Raw genomic sequence first — 18049 nt, 5'->3', positions numbered from 1 at the left:
ATTCCAGGTGTAGATCATGTAGACGGTATAGTTACATATATTTTTGAATCATCATTTAAAAATCTTATTAGATACCAAACAGTATATTCACTGAGCTATGTTTAACCAAAAGGAGAAGTGTTGTTTTTCATGAATTATCTATTGAATTCTATGCATTTTGTTGTCAAAAATATCCTTAGGTTATCACATGGAGGCTTTTGTGTTTCATGGGCACTCTTGCCAATGTAAGAGGGAAATTACAGCACTTGTCCCTGGTGGAATCCATGACTACGGTCCTTAACACATTCTGCTAATTACCTTCCAGGAAGACACAAATGCGGGAGTATTAGAGTAAGCTCTCTACCATCAAATGTGGTGAAGGAGAGTTCTGGTGAAGATAGTTCTCAAAACTCACAGTAAATAATAGTTTTAAATTCCTCTATGATAAAATCACTTTGATAAGGAGCAAAAATGATTAATTTCCTTCTTACTATCTTGGTGTAAGTACTTCAGAGTTGCGAAGTACTTATGAAAGTACAAATTATGAAAGAACAAATTATGGAGGGACAATAAGTATAAGACTTGCAATTTTAGTATCTTCTATCCAAGCGCAGCATAATGGAGCTCCAAGGGTGGTGAAAGCATTGGCATTCATTATTGGCTCATCAGTATTAGAACCAAGGGAATTTTTAACAGATTGCCTCACAGGAAAGAAAGAACCCTGCCTGGCTCCCTATTCTCATTTTGGGCACAAAACTAAGGTTTTCTTATGTTTGGTATACAGTGATGTCTTGGCACTTCTGGTTTCTCCAACATGAAAATCGTGTGACTTTATATTGCGTCCGTGTAGAATATGTGACAGAACTGAGATAAGTTAAACTCATTTTTGTGCTATTAGTGAAGAAAGGTTTTTAAAGAATTAATAGGAAAATATGTTAGGAGAATTTCAGTCTCTTTAAGAGAAGAATTTTAGTGAGATCCTAATACACTCTTTGCTTAAATGCAAAATAGAGTTAGCTGTAAATGGATTTCTCTGTAGGAGTGTGTAATATTTAAGATCTCTAACTTTGTTTAAGCTACTGAGACCTTCGGTGTACTTTGGCAATAATTCTTTACTAGGAACTAACTATTACTCCCAACTTATCATCAGACTTAGATATGAATTCAGGTATTTCCACACACATAGCTGTGTGATCTCAGGCAAGTCATATGATTTCTCAGAACTTCAATTTATCTTTCCTCAATAGGAGTATTATAAATATTTTTCTCACGAGTTGCTTGGAAAATTAAATTAGATAATGAATCTCAGCTTCTTATATTATGTCTGCCCATCCCAACCACTCAGTATGAGTTAGGTGTTATATTTATCTTAAAATTAGGGTGGTAGTGGTTTCTACTTAGGGGTATATATTCACTTAAGATATAGGAAATTCTTTGAAAAATACATGTATATTAAACTGTAATATAGATTTTATTCATTCTGCCTTTCTTTCCAATGAGCATGACTGTAATATACACATATAAGGGTTGTCTTTGGTGTGCTTATTGAACGCAACAGAGTGTGTGTAAGGATTTTTTTCTACAATATTTTCCATTAATGATAAATTACATAAAAGTACTAAGTATACAACAGAATTTAGACAATGGAAGGGTTGAGAATTAGGAGACAGGAACCTTGGTTTCTATATCTAGTCAACTTGTCCTTTAGCAAATCACTTATCTGGGTTTCAGTTTCTTCACACTTCAGAGAAGAAACTTGTACTGAATGATTTCTATGGCTATTTACAGTTACCAAGCTATAATTCTACAATAAGCTCAGAACAACTGTATTTTCAAAATTATATCATTTACCTACTGGCAATGTTTATCATATATCTTTGCTTCTACTTATTTTTTTGCACTTAATAGGAAAGAGTACATGATTGCTTTATCTTGAAGTTGATTTTTTTTCCAAAATCTTGAAATATAAGGCTATCCAGTGACCTTAAAAATGATCTAGCCTCTCACTCGGCCAGGACATTATTCTAGTTTCTAAGAAGACCAATTTCCTTTATCTGGAAAAGACCCAACTTTCTCTGTTATGTTCTCTGAAAAGGAAATTATATAGATTATCATGCCTAATAACTTTTACTGTTCTAGTGAAGGTTATTTCCCATTTTATTTTAAAAATTAAAAAGAATTTGAAAAGAAAAGCTAATTTTAATTACAGGGAGATTTTACCTTTTGTTTTATCTGTTCAACAAACCTTTATGTGTTTAAGAAGGTGTGTGTTTATTGCTATAATCGAATCAGCTGAATAAAGTTCCACAGCTTTATATATTCCTAATTTTGAATGGAGATACCTGATAGAAATAAAGATAATGAAGAGCAGAAATACATCTCTCTGAATTTCATGTGTCTGTCAATAATTACATCAAGAAAAGAGAGGCTGCTGATGTTTTATTTAGATTGTGTTAATTCAGTCCCTAGAACCAGATGAAAGGTCTAATAATGTAGTTTATAATGATGTGAACTGTCACTTCTATTTGAATAATGTTAGCTACAATCAAATAATTTTTCCTTTTCCATAATGGAATGTTCCTATTCTCATTGTTTTCTGTAATATCTTTGCCTCCAAATAATTCAATTGAGGAAAAACAACATTGTGTACCTAATTCCTGTGTGGTTTAGATTATAGTTTTGAGCCAAGCTGTGGCCAGAGTTGTGTCCTTTCATGAGACACTGATTTTGTGGCTCAATATGTTTTTAGTTCTGAGCTAGATTATCTTATCCATACTCAGGGAAGTACGAATGAAATAAAGAAGCAATAGGACTTTTTAAATTATATTTACATCTTTATGACTATTATTTTTTTTAATTTATCTGATTTGACCCTCCTCTCTGTTCCCTACACAAATTCTGGCTTTCTGATTTCCTTCTCAAAATGCATTTGCTGCTTTTAACTGCCACCTCAGGGGCCTCTCTCTTTTCTTTCTTTTGCAAAAAAAATAGCATTTCCAGATATCCTAACGCTTTATTATCAAAGTTGTCCAGGTGTCATTTCAGGCATCTCACAGGGTTCACAGTGGAGACAGTACCCTGTACCTTTCTTACCTTCTGTCTATAGAGGTGACTTTGCAGGTGGAAGCATGAGGAGGGTGGCTGAGGCAGCTACAGAAACTGTTTCCTAGGTCACGCAAGGTCAGAGCCTGGTCTCTTCGTACACTATACAAATTCCACTGACGAATATCTGTGAAAACATTGATGGTCTGAATTTAGCTGTTCCATAATATTGAGATATAAACCCTATGGGTCAATTTGCTAAAGCACATTTTACATGCTAGACTTAGCAAAATGAATCAAGTGCCATAAAGGCATGCTCATATTCACTTAAAAAAAATTAAAAGGTATCTATTAGGTCAGAGGCTTCTAATAAATGGCATCCATACATATTTGAGATTGAGGCTTTGGAAGCTCTAAGGTGGCATGTCATTATATAGGCTAACTTCCCAAAGGGCATTTTTATTTTGTAATTGCATCTTTGGCTAACTTATCTGGCTAAATTGTCATGTTATTTCTTATCTGTCATTTGCTTATCTTCATTAAAAAACTGTTCAATATCATTAAGCACTTCATCTTTCAGTTAGATGATTTTGCACGTAATTAGGGGAAAAGAAAATGGAAAAAATTTCTGATTATCACAAATGATATGGAGAGTTGCAAACATTTTGAAGTTAATTACGAGCTTAGTTGGGGGGTTAATTAATTTCTGCGTGGACTATACAGAAGATGGATTTCCAACATGTATCTATTAAGTTAATAATATCGACTCCTATTTTATAAATAAAACATGTAGGTACACATACAGCTCAGATGAAAATATCAAACTTTTATTATATCAAAATTGTTCTAGGACTGACTTTTTGGTTTGTATTTAAGCTTTCTTAGAGGATTTTAGTCACAGCAAATGTGTCACAACTTCAACTGTAAATACTCATATTTCATATTAAGATTGTTTGACATGGTCTGAGTGTCTGTCCATTTTTCCAGCTATGTTTCAGCCTTGTCACTTGCTTTTGTTTTGTTGTGCATTGTCATGTGTTTTGGAAGAATTGAGGCACTTCTTTTATTTGCAAAACCCAGTCAGCATTTTGTCACCGCCTGTTCAAGTTCCAGCGTAATGGCCCAGACGAAATACTTGGGAATGTGGAGGTCTGGGAATGACTGATGGATCTGTGTAGCAACTATAGCTTTAACCTCTAACTAGCTTTCATTTTTCATCTTTGCAATTTCCATTTCCTATTTTTATCAAAATTAATTTAGTCGAAATAAATGGATACTCCTGCACATCCTATGAGCTCTTCTGAGAATTGCACGGGTCTGTTAATAATTTTTCATGTCTCTCTCTCTCTTTTTTTTCTTTCTTTTTTTTTTTTTTTTAGTCTCGACCTATTCCTTCCCACCTGACTTCAGCAGTTGCAGAGAGTATCTTGGCTTCAGCCTGTGAGAGTGAGAGCAGAAATGCCGCCAAGAGGATGCGCCTGGACAGACAACAGGTACCGAGGAGCCTCGGGGTCGGTGGACACCAGCTATTGCAAATATGGTTCAGTTAGTCTGATTCAGGTAGAAGGGCGAAAGCTCTGGGATGGATTTTGAAGTACACTGAGGTAGAGTTTTGGGGTCTTTATGATATGAATTGAAAGTTGAAAGTGCAGGATCATGAGAGCAGCGGGCATCCATTACATTTTCCGTGGTGAAAAAATGGACAGTTGTGGGGCACCTGGGTGGCTCAGTCAGTTAAGTGTCTGACGTCAGCTCAAGTCGTGATCGCACGGTGTAGTTCGTGGGTTCAAGCCCTGCATCGGGTTCTGTGCTGACAGCTTAGAGCCTAGAGCCTGCTTTGGATTCTGTGTCTCCCTCTTTCTCTGCCCCTCCCCTACTCACACTCTGTCTCTCTTTCTCTCAAAAATAAACAATAAAAAATTTTTAAAAATGGACAGCTGTAAAATCAGGAATTCTGGCTAGTATCCAATTTGCAGGCTAATTACTTATTTAAATAAATGGTTCTAACTGATCATTTATGTTCGTTTTGTACATTTACCTGATTGTTTATAATAGTGACACGATTGTGTTCATTTCGAGTGAAAGTGAACCTCTCCTTAATTTCCCCTGCTCTGGGAATCTTGAAAGCACATACTTTGAAAGACTGGAAAGCTGTAAAATGGGGACAGAAAATAATGAAAATATATGTCCTGGGCTTGCTTCCGCATTAATGAATCATTTACTGTATACCCATCAAGTATCCTTCTATCTGTGTCTCCTTCCTAGGGATGTAGCTGTATATGGTGTGGGCATGTGCATTTTGCGGGCATTGTGCGCTTATGTCTTGCTCAGTTTTCCCTTGGTTTATGTGCCTCTGTTGGTCTCCCCTCCTCAGGCCTGAATGCCTTTCTCTGTGTTCTTTTTATCTCTGGCCCTCTTAATTGTCCATAACCAAATACTAAAGTATAGCACACAATATTAAATACTACACATAAAAGTATGCTGTGTTCTGACTTTTAAGTTATTTTTACAACAAATGATCTTGTGCTTCATATCTTTAGTTGAGTTTGGGATGAGAAGACTAAATTTTCAGTCTAATTTTGTTTTTTCCTACGGGCCAATGAGCGTCTTAAAATTATATATATGTATATATATGTATGTATATATGTGCATACATGCATATACATGTATATATACATATACATACATATGCATATATATGCATACTATACGTATATATACATATATACATGTATATATATGCATACATACATATATATACGTGCATATACATATATACATATACATTATATACATATACATTGTACATATACATTATATATGTATATGTATGTATATATATGTATGTACGTATATACATATATGTATGTATATGTACATATATATAAAACAAGTATCTCCAGTCCAGGACCAAAATATTTCAAAATGTTTCAGAATGGCAGTATTTTTAAATTGTATGTGTTTATTATTAATATGGCATGTGCTAATAATTCTAAACAATGCAAAATATGAAATCCTTGGTTAATATTTTTTTTTATTTAAAAAAAGTTTTTTAAGTTTATTTATTTTGACGGAGACAGAGACAGTGCAAGTGGGGGAGGGGCAGAGAGAGAGAGAGAGAGAGAGAGAGAGAGAGAGAGAGAGAGAGAGAATCTTAAGCAGGCTCCACACTGTCAGTGCACTCACTGTCCACGTGAGGCTCAACCCCATGAACTGTGAGATCATGATTTGAGCCAAAACCAAGAGTCAGACACTTAACCGACTGAGCCATCCAGGCACCCCTAGTTAATATTTTTTAAATGTAGTATTAGCCTCAGATAAAATGTATATGAAAATACTGATTTTGAGTTTGTTAATCATCCTTGGCCAGTCATGTTTATGCACATATGCATTCCTCCGTGAGACTTTTATCATTATTATAAGCCTAGAATCTATCTTACTTGGAACAAGTCAGAGCCCTGTATACAATACCATATAACACAGTCATTAAGATGGCACATTCTGGAGTTAAGTACATCTGGTTTGGTTTCTCAGCCCTGCTCTTACTAATAGCCCTTCAGAAAGCTACTCCAGTCTCTGTGCCTCAGTTTCTTCATGGGCACGATAACAATAACAGTTCTAATCCTAAAGGGTTGTTGTGAGCATGCTAAATGACACATTTATGTTAAGTACTTAGCCTGGCATATAGTAAGCATCAACAAATTTAGCCTAGGAAAAGATTGTAACTGATGTTCTGTCATTGCCTTGGCATCAATAAATCTAGAAAGAAACATTAATAGTAGTATCTCAGATATAGGAATTTTGAAGTCAGACGAAGTCTATTTGAGAAAATATCATAATTCTAGAAACCAACATAATAGAATTCTGGGATTGAATGCGCTTTTCTGTGTTGTCTTGACATATATCCCACCTCATCTACACTCTAGAATGGTGTCAGTCATATATACAGTTGTCATGAAAATTAAATGACTGATTGGTGCTATGAACTACCTGTGATACTTCTATGTATCCACCAATATTGGGTCCAGTAACTTAACCACTGTTGGCCTAATCTATCAAATCGAGGTTACATATATCAAATTCATAGGTTTATTTTGAGGATTCAATAAGGCAAGGCATATGAAAGCATAGCTCATTTAATAAGTTTACATATATTTTCAGAGCTATACTGTATTCAAACTCCTATGTATGTGCTTCCATACATACCTAAGTGGTAGGAAAATGTTACCTCCAGTCCTAAGATCGGCTATTTACTAACACACGTGTCCTATTATCAGAAAGGAATACTCATTTGGGCAGTCTTTAAATTGAGATCAAAATTGCTTCCTAGAACTTCTACCCATTGAAGAAAAGCTACTAGCAACTTTTAACTATTAGCAATCATGAGAACAGTGACTTCTAACTACTGCCCAGGGACCAGGGGGCCAGAATGGGTGGGGATCAGTGGTCCTTGACCCTGCTTCCCATGTTACCTGTTTCCTTTTTCTGTCCTCCTACACAGTGGTCATTTTTTGCAAAGCTCTGTCACCTGGGAATAGGGGATGTCCAATATTTTCCCCACAGAGGAACGTTCTTTCCAGGTTTTAAAAGTGTTCAGTGGACCTGGGATTTATGGGGGATATGGAAGAAAATATTTTAAAAAATACATTCTGTGATTTATTGGCAACCTAATAGGTGCTTTGTGGGACTTTATTTTTCCTATTTAGTAATTTCAACACCCCATGGAAAGCAGGTGTTATTATTCCCATGTCCATGTAAGGAACCCAAGGCTCAAGGAAGAGGGGTTATTTGTACAGGGTCACCCCGCTGAATGAGCAAATCAGACAATGAGTTTCTACTGTGGGAGGCGGACACTCTAGATCTCTCTACAGTCTTACTACCTTCCATTGATTATATTCACTGAGGGAAAACCCGTGTCCTGGAACAAACTCTTAGGACTCCTATCATTTGTGCCTCTGCTTGTAATGTTTTTGACAGTGCAGTTGTCTGTTGGAAAACCATCTGTTTTAATCATAAAGATATTTATGCTCTTTCATATCTAGCAAACCAGGTTTCCCCAGTAAGCAAATTATTCCAGGCAGGACATTTTTGCCTCAATATCAGCTTGAAAAAGTGCCTCACTTCATCTGGGAAATGAGTTCTAAACTGTGAACACTGATTGAGTGTTTAGTGTTTCAAAATAAATAAAATATATTACACACAGATATTTAAAAATCCATGAATTATTTCTGCTTACTCTGAACTCATATTTCATTTAACATGCCACACAAAGTGTTCCATCAAGTAATTGTGCACTGCCAACCAAAGCATGCGAATGGGACAGCCCTCTCCTAAATTAGATCTAGACCTTCTTTACGCAAGAGAGAGAAGGGTTCTTTTGGGTGTTGGCGATGAGATCATCCTTTTCTGTGCACATTCTTAACCCAACTCACAACTCTTAGAATTTGCTGGTGACTCAGAGATTCTGTATCACATCCCTGCCTTTCTGTAGGTGCATGAAAGGTCAAAAACTGGACAGTTAAATCTGGATTCTGTTAAGCCCCATATCTGAGTGCTTGCTGCCATTGCATAGCCACACAGAGAGCTATAATTATGTATGTCCTTCAGAGTTTATGAAGCTTGATGAATTAATTGGATTTTATAAAGCTGTTTGAGCTATGAACATGAAAGGTGTTATGGATGTGTTAAATACTTTATTTCATATGCCCACCTTGCACCACGATCCAGACGAGTCTGGTTATTATGCAACCTGAGCCCCGGGGCAAGCCAGTGGCAAGGACAGGAGACTACCATTTCATCCGGAATCAGATTTCACAGAGCTGAGGTCAACCCTCAATGCATTATAGAATATAGTCCGCATTTCTTTTCTTTTAACGTGAAAATCTGAAATTTTTATGGTCCGTAGGAAATTCTTCCTCACTCTGACAATTCAAAAAACTGGTCAAAATCAGACTTCACTTTTATGATTCTATGTCATAGCTTATCTTTCAACTAAAAGATTGCCTTTGTTCAGTCTTTATTCCATTCCTCTTTCCTTAAAAACAAAGATCTCTCGAGGTTCTTGGTTACAGTTCATCTGAACAGACAAAAGCAGAAAGTGAGAGATTAGAACTTGCTACTTGCTGATGATTTATTTCCCATTGGTGTATATTTTTTGCTGTTTTTTTAAGGGATGATACATGTTTCATTCCTGGGCTTGATGACTGATAAACTTAAGGGATTCATGAATAATAAGAGTTTCTTTGGTTTCTTTTCTCTATCCCCAGTTCTTTCAGTTAGTTTGTAGTGCCATATTGGGGATCACATAAAACCAAGGGGTAAGGGCTGTGACAGCATCAGTGCAACAGACAAGGCCCTCGTGAAGGACAGCACAGCACACGTGCTAGGTGACTGCTTTTGCAGTGATGAGGACAGATGGGAAGTCAATGGTAGGCTGTGATGTGACCTCTTTGACTCTATTGAAAAGAACATAGTGAAGGGGGCAAGGGGACATGGCTTGTTAGTTGCCTGTGACATAATAAAGGGTGAGAAATCAAGGGAAAAATTACTGAAAACTGGGTGTTTTGCTAAATTAAAAAGAAAAAAAATCAGAGCTAGTAAACCAGCGTGAAAGCACCAGCCAGGACCTACAAACACTGAGTGAGCCTAACATAGTCCTTGCTACTCTGTTTTCTTTGGCAGTGCTGAATTCCCTGCGACCTGCTTCTTGTCATGATTCTTCCTGTGTTCTGTTAGGGTGGACATATTAGTGAGCATATTATCAAAAGAAAAATGTCATTGTGGATACAAAGTTGAAAATATAGCTGTGTAAGCATGGTGGCAGTTTTGACACAGACTTTTTATTTTCTCAAGGACGTTTTTGAAAACTAGCTGAAGCCCCCTGGTCAAGACAGAGTTTTCAAGACGGGCAGCTTTTCTTTCGTATTTCATTCTGTCTTGTGTGTCCTTTTGGTACCACTTATAAACTGTAACAAATGCACAACTTAAAGCAACATTTTTCAGTAGGGTTTTATGCTTAAATTGAAACAATGTGATAGTAACTGAGATGCAGCTGGAAACCAATTTCTGTTCCTTTCCAGCCCACACCCCCAGGCTCCCATTCTTAATCATCCTCAACTTGTATACTGCTCCCACCATTTTTCTTTCATATTTATAACATGATATTTTAGAGAAAACCTGACATCTTGGAATCTTTCAACATCTGTTTCAGCACGCTCCTCTCATCTGAAGGAGAAAATACACTATAGAAGGACAACAAAGTGCCGTAGAGGGTAGTTCTTGGATTACATTGTATTTCCTTTGTGACATGTGTAATTTAAAACTATTTAGATAGAGGGGCACCTGGGTGGCTCAGTCGGTTGAGCGTCCGACTTCAGCTCGGGTCATGATCTCGCTGTCCATGAATTCAAGCCCCGTTGTGAAGCTCTGTGCTGACAGCTCAGAGCCTGGAGCCTGTTTCAGATTCTGTGTCTCCCTCTCTCTCTGATGCTTCCCCATTCATGCTCTGTCTCTCTCTCTCTCTCTCAAAAGTAAATAAACGTTAAAAAAATTAAAAAAAACTATTTAGATAGAATAAACTTCCCAAAGTCATCTCACTATACAGGACCTTATTCTCCTTACTCATGGTAATGTTAAGGTGAAGAATAGCATCAGAAGTGTTTGGGGATGCAGTCCAGTGCGAGGTGTTTTCCAAGCCTATTTTATGTCATTGTCATGGCTTTTAACGAAGTGAGGAAACTGAGGCTAAAGCCAACTTCTCCCAAGAGTGCAGAGTTGCTCAGGGTAGAGCCCTGCTTTGATCCAATCCTTGTGCTTTTTAAAAGCATTTGTTCCATTTAAAATCACTGAAGAAGCAGCAGCTACAGCTGTCCTCTGATATACGTGTGATGTGACAGCTCACCGCTCTTGGTGACACGAACTTTCCAGATGGTGAAAAACTATTGGTAAAGTTCCAAACAATACACAGTACAATATTCCCTTGATTTACATAGTAGTGATATGCCTGAAATAATGCATATTTAAAAGCATGCATAAAAACTTTGTGTTCATACCTGAAGTGAACTTTTAGGCTCAGGTGATTGTATGTAGGCTTCCACCCACCCAAAATATCCAGAAGGACTTATTTTAAAATCCACATGGGAGGAGAGACAGGTCTTAGTCAATCAAGACTGCCTGGAGTTTCCAGGAAACTGGCCTCCCACCCACTTCGTGCCTGTGTCACCTGCTATATATTTTCCAAATGTCCCCTCTGAGTGGTTGGTAACACTCTTTAAGAAGCATCGACACAGACAGACTAGTCTGGGATTTGAATAGGAAAGGGAATCATAAATTCACAGATACATTCTTTGATAGTGAACCCCTAACTCTGTAACTCCCATCTGAAGAGGACTGGCCTTGAGCTTCAGAACCCACAAATTTTCCATACGTTTTGCATTTATCATATTAAATGAATTTTCCCTCCATCCTTTTCTCCTTCTTTTACTTTTTGTTTTTAAATTCACCAGAGCCTATAAATAAAAATTCATGGTGTCAGATAAAAATAATGGGGTCCCTTGATTTAATTTTTATTTCTTCGCAAGTCTGAGGCAATTAAGTATCAATGGCCATATCAGTTATGCCCTCAGTTAAAAAGAAACTAAGCCATATGTGATTTCTAATTCCAGTTTTATTCTTGAAGTACAATTCCATTTTGTATCCGTCATTCAACTATTTTAAATCTTTCCCAAAATTACATTTCTATTCTTTCCAATTTTGAAGTCACCATCAATTAAATTTTTACGTTAGATATTTATAACAGGGGTACCACAACATCCAGTGCTTGGCTACAAATAGAACTCCACAGAAAGATAAGGCTCTGTAGTCTTCAGAAACGCGTAGTTCATCCATTTGAATCATCCATAAATACGCCATTTGCACACTCACCATTGGAGGGCATCACTTGATGGCTCTTCTCTTTCTGTGATGGGTGTGCGCTGAATTATCTACTTACATCATCTCTAAAAGACCTGGCAATATGTAGTGAATAATCATATTCTAAAGGAATAGAGTTTTTTCCTATATGGGAAATAGCTAACACAGTAGATATCAAACCATGACCTTGAAGTCATGAGCACCAAAGAATAGACCAATCAGTAAACCAATCCAGAGAGACATGATGGCGAGCATTCTCACTACTGCAGACCTATCATCATACCTCTACTAGACCAGAGCAGACTCTAGGAATGGGTATAATCACATTCTTCAATAATAAAAATATGGTAATATTATATGTTCCATTACATTTTTGTAAACATACAGAAGTTTTAGAAGTATAACAACTAAAGAAAAGTAAAGATATATGCCGAAATAAAATGCTTTACAGTTACATAAAATATCTTTTGTGGATCATTATAATGCATTTTTACCACTCCAATTTAAAAGTTTGAGCTTATTGTACACATTATTTAATATTTGAGAAACAGGGTTAAAATACTTTCACCAGAATTTTTATTTGCTCCGTGGGGAGGAATACTTGACCTGAATTCTGCTGATATTTTGTAAGCAAAATAATTGCTTTATGAGTTTGTATTCTTTCCGCATTAGCTTAATGCAGCTGGACATCAAATATGAATTAATTCCAACTTGAGTTTTTGCAAGATACCTTTTTAATGGAAAAAGTTTTAAACTTTACTCTTTTTCCATGGTTTTTTAACTTCTCTGGGTACTTATTTAAATATTTCATTTATCTGTATCAGCAAGGAATATGAATAGGAATGTTAATAGGAGAAAATTTCTTCTAAATAAGTTCTAAAGTGGTTTATTTAGCAAATATTCATTATATGGAAGATATTTTGCTATATACAGAGGCCATGAAACGAGTAAGAAGAGAGGAATCTTTACTGAGAGTTTACTAAGTGCTAGATTTAGTAGCACTTAGATTGGTTAGTAGCACTAGATTGGTTTTTTGTAGATATTAATTCCGTTATTTCTGACAATATTGCTGCTGAACAGGTATTGTTATTCTCCCTTTACAGATGGATAAGACATAATACTTTTCCTCAAGAAACTCACATTCTATTAAAGATAAGTGAAATTAGCATGATCAATAAAATTATAAGAGCATGACCAGATTGCTGTAAGAGCCAGGGGACAGCACTCCTAATTCTGCCGAGGGAACCCAGGAGGGCTTCCCAGAGGAGGCACTATTAGATCTGGACCTTGGGAAGTAAAGGAGATTCTGACAGACAAGAAAGCTAAAGGATGATATTCTGGACACATAGAGCATTTCCATGCATGAAAATTTCTTGAGTGTTAAAAATCACAGTCTCCTGTGATGGAAACAAGATTCTTGGGGGAAAAAAAAATACAGGGACAGGAGATTGGACATGAAGATTTAAACTAGGTTGTGTAGGCACTTTATATGATGTTATTTGGACTTTTAATGCATGCCAGAGAGGAGTGTGAAGGAGACTGAAATGTCTTATTTTTACGAAGCTTCAGAAGCCTATGGACAAGGAGTATTGAGACTCGAGGGCAAAGGTGAGGTCCTGATTCAGACAAGAATTACTTTCCTTACCACCTATCATTTCAAACTTGCTATTGATTTATTTTAAGTTTTATTTATTTGAGAGCGAGCACAAGCAGGGGAGGGGCAGAGAGAGAGGGAGAGAGAGAATCCCAAACACTTGTCTGTACTAACAGCACAGTGCTTGCTACAGGCTCAATCTCACAAATCCTGAGGTCATGATCTGAACCGGAATCAAGAGTCAGACACTTAACGGACTGAGCCATCCAGGCGCCCCTCAAACTTGCTATTTAAATGAGATGATATGTAAAGCTGAGCATATGCCAAAAAGTGATTGTGAAGATGAATCTTCTGCAAAATAAACAGATGGTTTCAGGCTATTTCTAAGTTAAACATGAGTGACCTGGGCTTACCTGCTCTTCTGTGCCAAAACCTTAGCTCAGTGAATTAGAAATCAAAGTTGAATGTTTTCCTATAGTTTTAGTTTATGAAATTATATGCAAAGATTATTCTTTTGTCTTAAAGATCTTTTTATCTTTATGATGTCTCAAAAAACTGACATTACAGTTTTCATCAATCAGTGATTTTTTAATCTTTTTTTCTTAAATTGAGAATATGGTTACTTTTGTATAAAAGTTTTCCTTAGCGTACATATTTTCCTTGTGTAATGGTATATCAATTTATATCTGTATAGTAATGCAGAGAGCATCATTTTATTGGCCCCTCATACTATTGTGATACATGTCGAGTAAATGGTTTCCTTCTTCTATGGATGGGGAATCTGAAGCTGAGAACCTTTATCCTTTTGGGTGATATCCATGTGGGGGTTTTTGCACTGAGTCTACTTTACTGTTTGTTTTTCTGGCTTCATCGAGAATTCTTGCACATTCTTTTTTATTTTTTTTATTTTTTAATTAATTAAGTTAATTAATTAATTAATTTAGAGGGAGAGGGGTAGAGGAAGAGGGAGGGAGAGAAGCTTAAGCAGGCTCCACACGCAGCACAGGGCCTGATGCAGACTCTAGCCAACAACCCTGAGCTCATGACCTGAGCCAAGATTAAGAGTCATACACTTAATCAACTGGGTCACCCAGGCACCCCTCCCACATTCTTACAGAAATGATTTCTTTTTAGATTTTTAGGTACATCTTTGGATTCGGATGTTATTAGTTTCTGGATAAGTGTCAGGATATGGGTAGGTGGTTTGAATTCAGATGGAGAAATTCACATACTATGTTTATACACTTTTTGGTGCCAAAGTCAGGCGAACATATGGTTAACTTCGCTCTCTGTGAATACAGCATCTTTGTTAATATTTATTTTAGAATGAATTATTTTTAGGCTTAGTAGATAAATGAAAATCTGCCATATTCAATTTATGCCAAATGTACTCATTTTTATAATTTATTTCTCATAATGTATTCATTTTCTGTCCTGTCTTTTCTCTTTAACCACTTTAAAACCCACCAGGTACTCTGAAACAACAATATTGTGTGGATTGGGGAAATTTAGCCATAGTCACACATTTATTATGAAATTAGATAATATAGTGGCTTGACAAATTGGACTGTGCTTCCTAAAGAGATTTATGATGACTGACATGACTCACGTGGTAAATACAGTGAGACCTGTGGCCTCAAGAAACACATGTTTCTCTCAATAACTCAGCACTTTGGGAAGTGGGGTTTCTGCAGAGCTGAGTAGTTGGGGTAGCTGAATATTAGCTTTCCTTAAAACATCATTTTACTTTTGTTTCTGTTTCACTTGTTTTACTTTTCTTTTGTTCATTTCATTTCATTCAACACTTTCATTGTATCTTCATTTCATGACAGAAGTCTTCTGGTCGTAAATTTTAAGCATGGATTTCATTATTAATCTTTACCAAGGCTTGGGCAGTTCTGATATTAGAGCCTTACCTACAGGCACAGGTACTGCAGAAGAGGTGAGCCTATAAAATATGTCCTAGAGAAAACCCCAGAGGCAGGTCAGCCTGCTTTCTTGGTAATTTTCCTCTTTCTCATAATGGTCAAAAGAGCCTGGCTTTCTGATAGGCTTGCTGGCAATATTGATCTTTATTGACACCCTCCTTCTCCTACGTTTCTCACCCTCAGGAAGGAGCCACATCTTTCCTGCACCTTCAGTGTTCTTTGCCTTGTCAACAATATTTTTTAAAAATTATTTTCTGGGGCACCTGGGTGGTTCAGTTGGTTAAGCGTCTGACTTCAGCTCAGGTCGTGATCTCACGGTTTGTGAGTTCGAGCCCCACGTTGGGCTCTGAGCTCTTAGCACAGAGCCTAGAGCAGCTCAGAGCATAGAGCCTGCTTTGGATCCTATCTCTCTCTCCCTCTCCCCTGCTGGTGCTCTGTCTCTTTCTCAAAATTAAATAAACATTTTTTTTAATTATTATTTTCCTTTAACAACCCAATGGCTTCTAGATGTCAACAGGACATGCCTGTATTTGTTCTCATTTACATCCTGTTCGTGGGATATAAGAAAGACTACCTCTCACCACTGTTTGAGGAGTTTATGCACACCTATTTTCTAAGAGGCCTTACCCGCACCCTTTCATCAAGAGAAAAATGATGCATATATAGATCAAAATCCAAGTCACATCTGTAAGTTCTTTTTAATGTTTGCCCTGAACATAATAAACAAGATCAAAATAACACTTTAAATGATACAATCAGGTTGAAAGCCCAGTGATCTTCCTATGTTAAGATCAAACTTCTCATTAAATCACTTCTAGTGGCATGCCATGTTCTTATCTTTCTTGGTTCTGGTGCTAGTTTTGATACATAAGAAAACATAATAGTGCATTCTGGTCCCGATATTCAAAGGCACTCGGGGAGCTCCAGCACATGGCAGGAACAGTCACCTCTTTCATCTCTGAGGTTTGTGTGTAGTCTCCCGCTCCAAAATCCTCCATGAAAAGTTAATTGGGATTTAATAGACGTCATGGTTCTGAGTTCCAGAAAGAAGGCAGAGAACAAAGGTACAAAAAGAGGTCATGGCTATAACTGTAAGCATAAATAATAAAATAGGTAGCTGTAGGTGAAAAGTTTATCTGAATCTCAGAGGCATTATGATTCCCATCAAAAAGCAGCGATTGAAGCTTTTTTACTATGCCGGTGTCTTTCCTATTATTTATCAGTGATCCACGATTACTTCTAGGTGAGGGAACCTGAGAACTTAGGGGCAGAAGGCAGGCTTTGATTCAAACCTTTAGAAAACAAATAGGGGCACCTGGGTGGCTTAGTCAGTTAAGCACCTGACTTCAGCTCAGGTCATGATCTCGCTGTTTCATGAGTTGGAGCCCCGTGTAAGGCTCTCTGATGACAGCACAGAGCCCACTTCTGATCCTCTGTCTCCCTCTCTCTCTCTGCCCCTCCCCCCCTACTATCTCTCTCTCTCTTTCTCAAAAATAAACATTAAAAAAGAAATAGTGTCTGGAGAATGAGAAACAGCGGGATGTTTTAAATACATGTATGGAATATCTACAAAGTTACGACACTTGGGGATTGCTAACCTAACAACTTTTCAGAAGAGCCTCTTCTTCAAGTTATTAAATTACCATTTTTACTATGGGACATATTCAACTCATTTTAAAAAGTCAGAGCTCCCGGGGTGCCTAGGTGGCTCAGTCAGTTAAGCGTCTGACTTTGGCTCAGGTCATGATCTCACGACCACATCAGGCTCTGTGCTGACAGCTCAGAGCCTGGAGCCTGCTTGGGATTCTGTGTCTCCCTCTCTCTCCGCCCCTCCCCCATTCATTCTCTCTCTCTCTCTCTCTCTCTCTCTCTCTCTCTCTCTCTCTCAAAAGTAAACATTTAAAAAAGTTCTCCAGAGAACCTTACAGACCACTTCGTTCAATAAATTCATTTTATGAAAGCCACAGGCCTGGGAAAGTTAATTTCTGGTTAGACTTTCTTTTCTTCCCCCCCACTCCATTTTTCTTCCTTTCTTCAGTGATTTTTCCATATTTCACTAGAAGCAGGATTTCTCTTTAAAAAGAAAAAAGAAGACCAATACAGTACAGAGTTTAGCTCCCTTTTTATTTCAGGGTAATGTTCTGAATAATGAAAATCAGAATGCTTCATAAATTTCAACTCTTAATGCCATCATACATTCATAACATGCAAGAATTTGAATACTACTTCAGATGTGGAACTCAGAAGGTCACATTAGTTTAATGGAGTTGCATTTTTCTATCCTTTATTATTGCTTATGAAGCAAGTTTGAGAAGTCCAATGAAGCTGTCAAGCTTTGTATGTCTCCATGTGTGTGAGGAAAATTTCCCTTCTAGGGAACTGCCCAGTTATTAGTGTATTTTCTTAAATTCTTTATAAAGGATCTGCATGTGAGCTTTTTAAAACTACAGAACCTTTTCTGTAGCTTTTTGCATTTATTTCTTAAATGACTATTTATTGGGTAATTCTTACTCGAAGAACAATATTTATTGAAACCATTTCAAATATCCAGATTCAGGTTTAAATTCCAAGTTCTTTACCACATAAGGTATCATCC

General features: G+C 37.0%; 1 protein-coding gene across 7 annotated transcripts in view; it reads left to right on the top strand.

Moving 5' to 3' along the window:
- Positions 1-18049, top strand: part of NOL4 (nucleolar protein 4) — a 413504-nt gene that overhangs the window by 300827 nt on the left and 94628 nt on the right. For all 7 annotated transcript variants that reach the window (XM_053206587.1, XM_027068733.2, XM_053206588.1 and 4 more), the window contains one exon: positions 4401-4514. In XM_053206587.1, the coding sequence (XP_053062562.1) occupies positions 4401-4514 (114 nt within the window). The remainder of the gene's footprint in view (positions 1-4400; positions 4515-18049) is intronic.

The sequence above is a fragment of the Acinonyx jubatus genome, chromosome D3 (genome assembly GCF_027475565.1).
Source record: "Acinonyx jubatus isolate Ajub_Pintada_27869175 chromosome D3, VMU_Ajub_asm_v1.0, whole genome shotgun sequence".
In the NCBI taxonomy this organism is placed as follows: Eukaryota; Metazoa; Chordata; class Mammalia; order Carnivora; family Felidae; genus Acinonyx; species Acinonyx jubatus.
The sequence above is the reverse complement of the archived record's forward strand: the minus strand, read 5'-3'. Positions and strand labels throughout refer to the sequence as shown.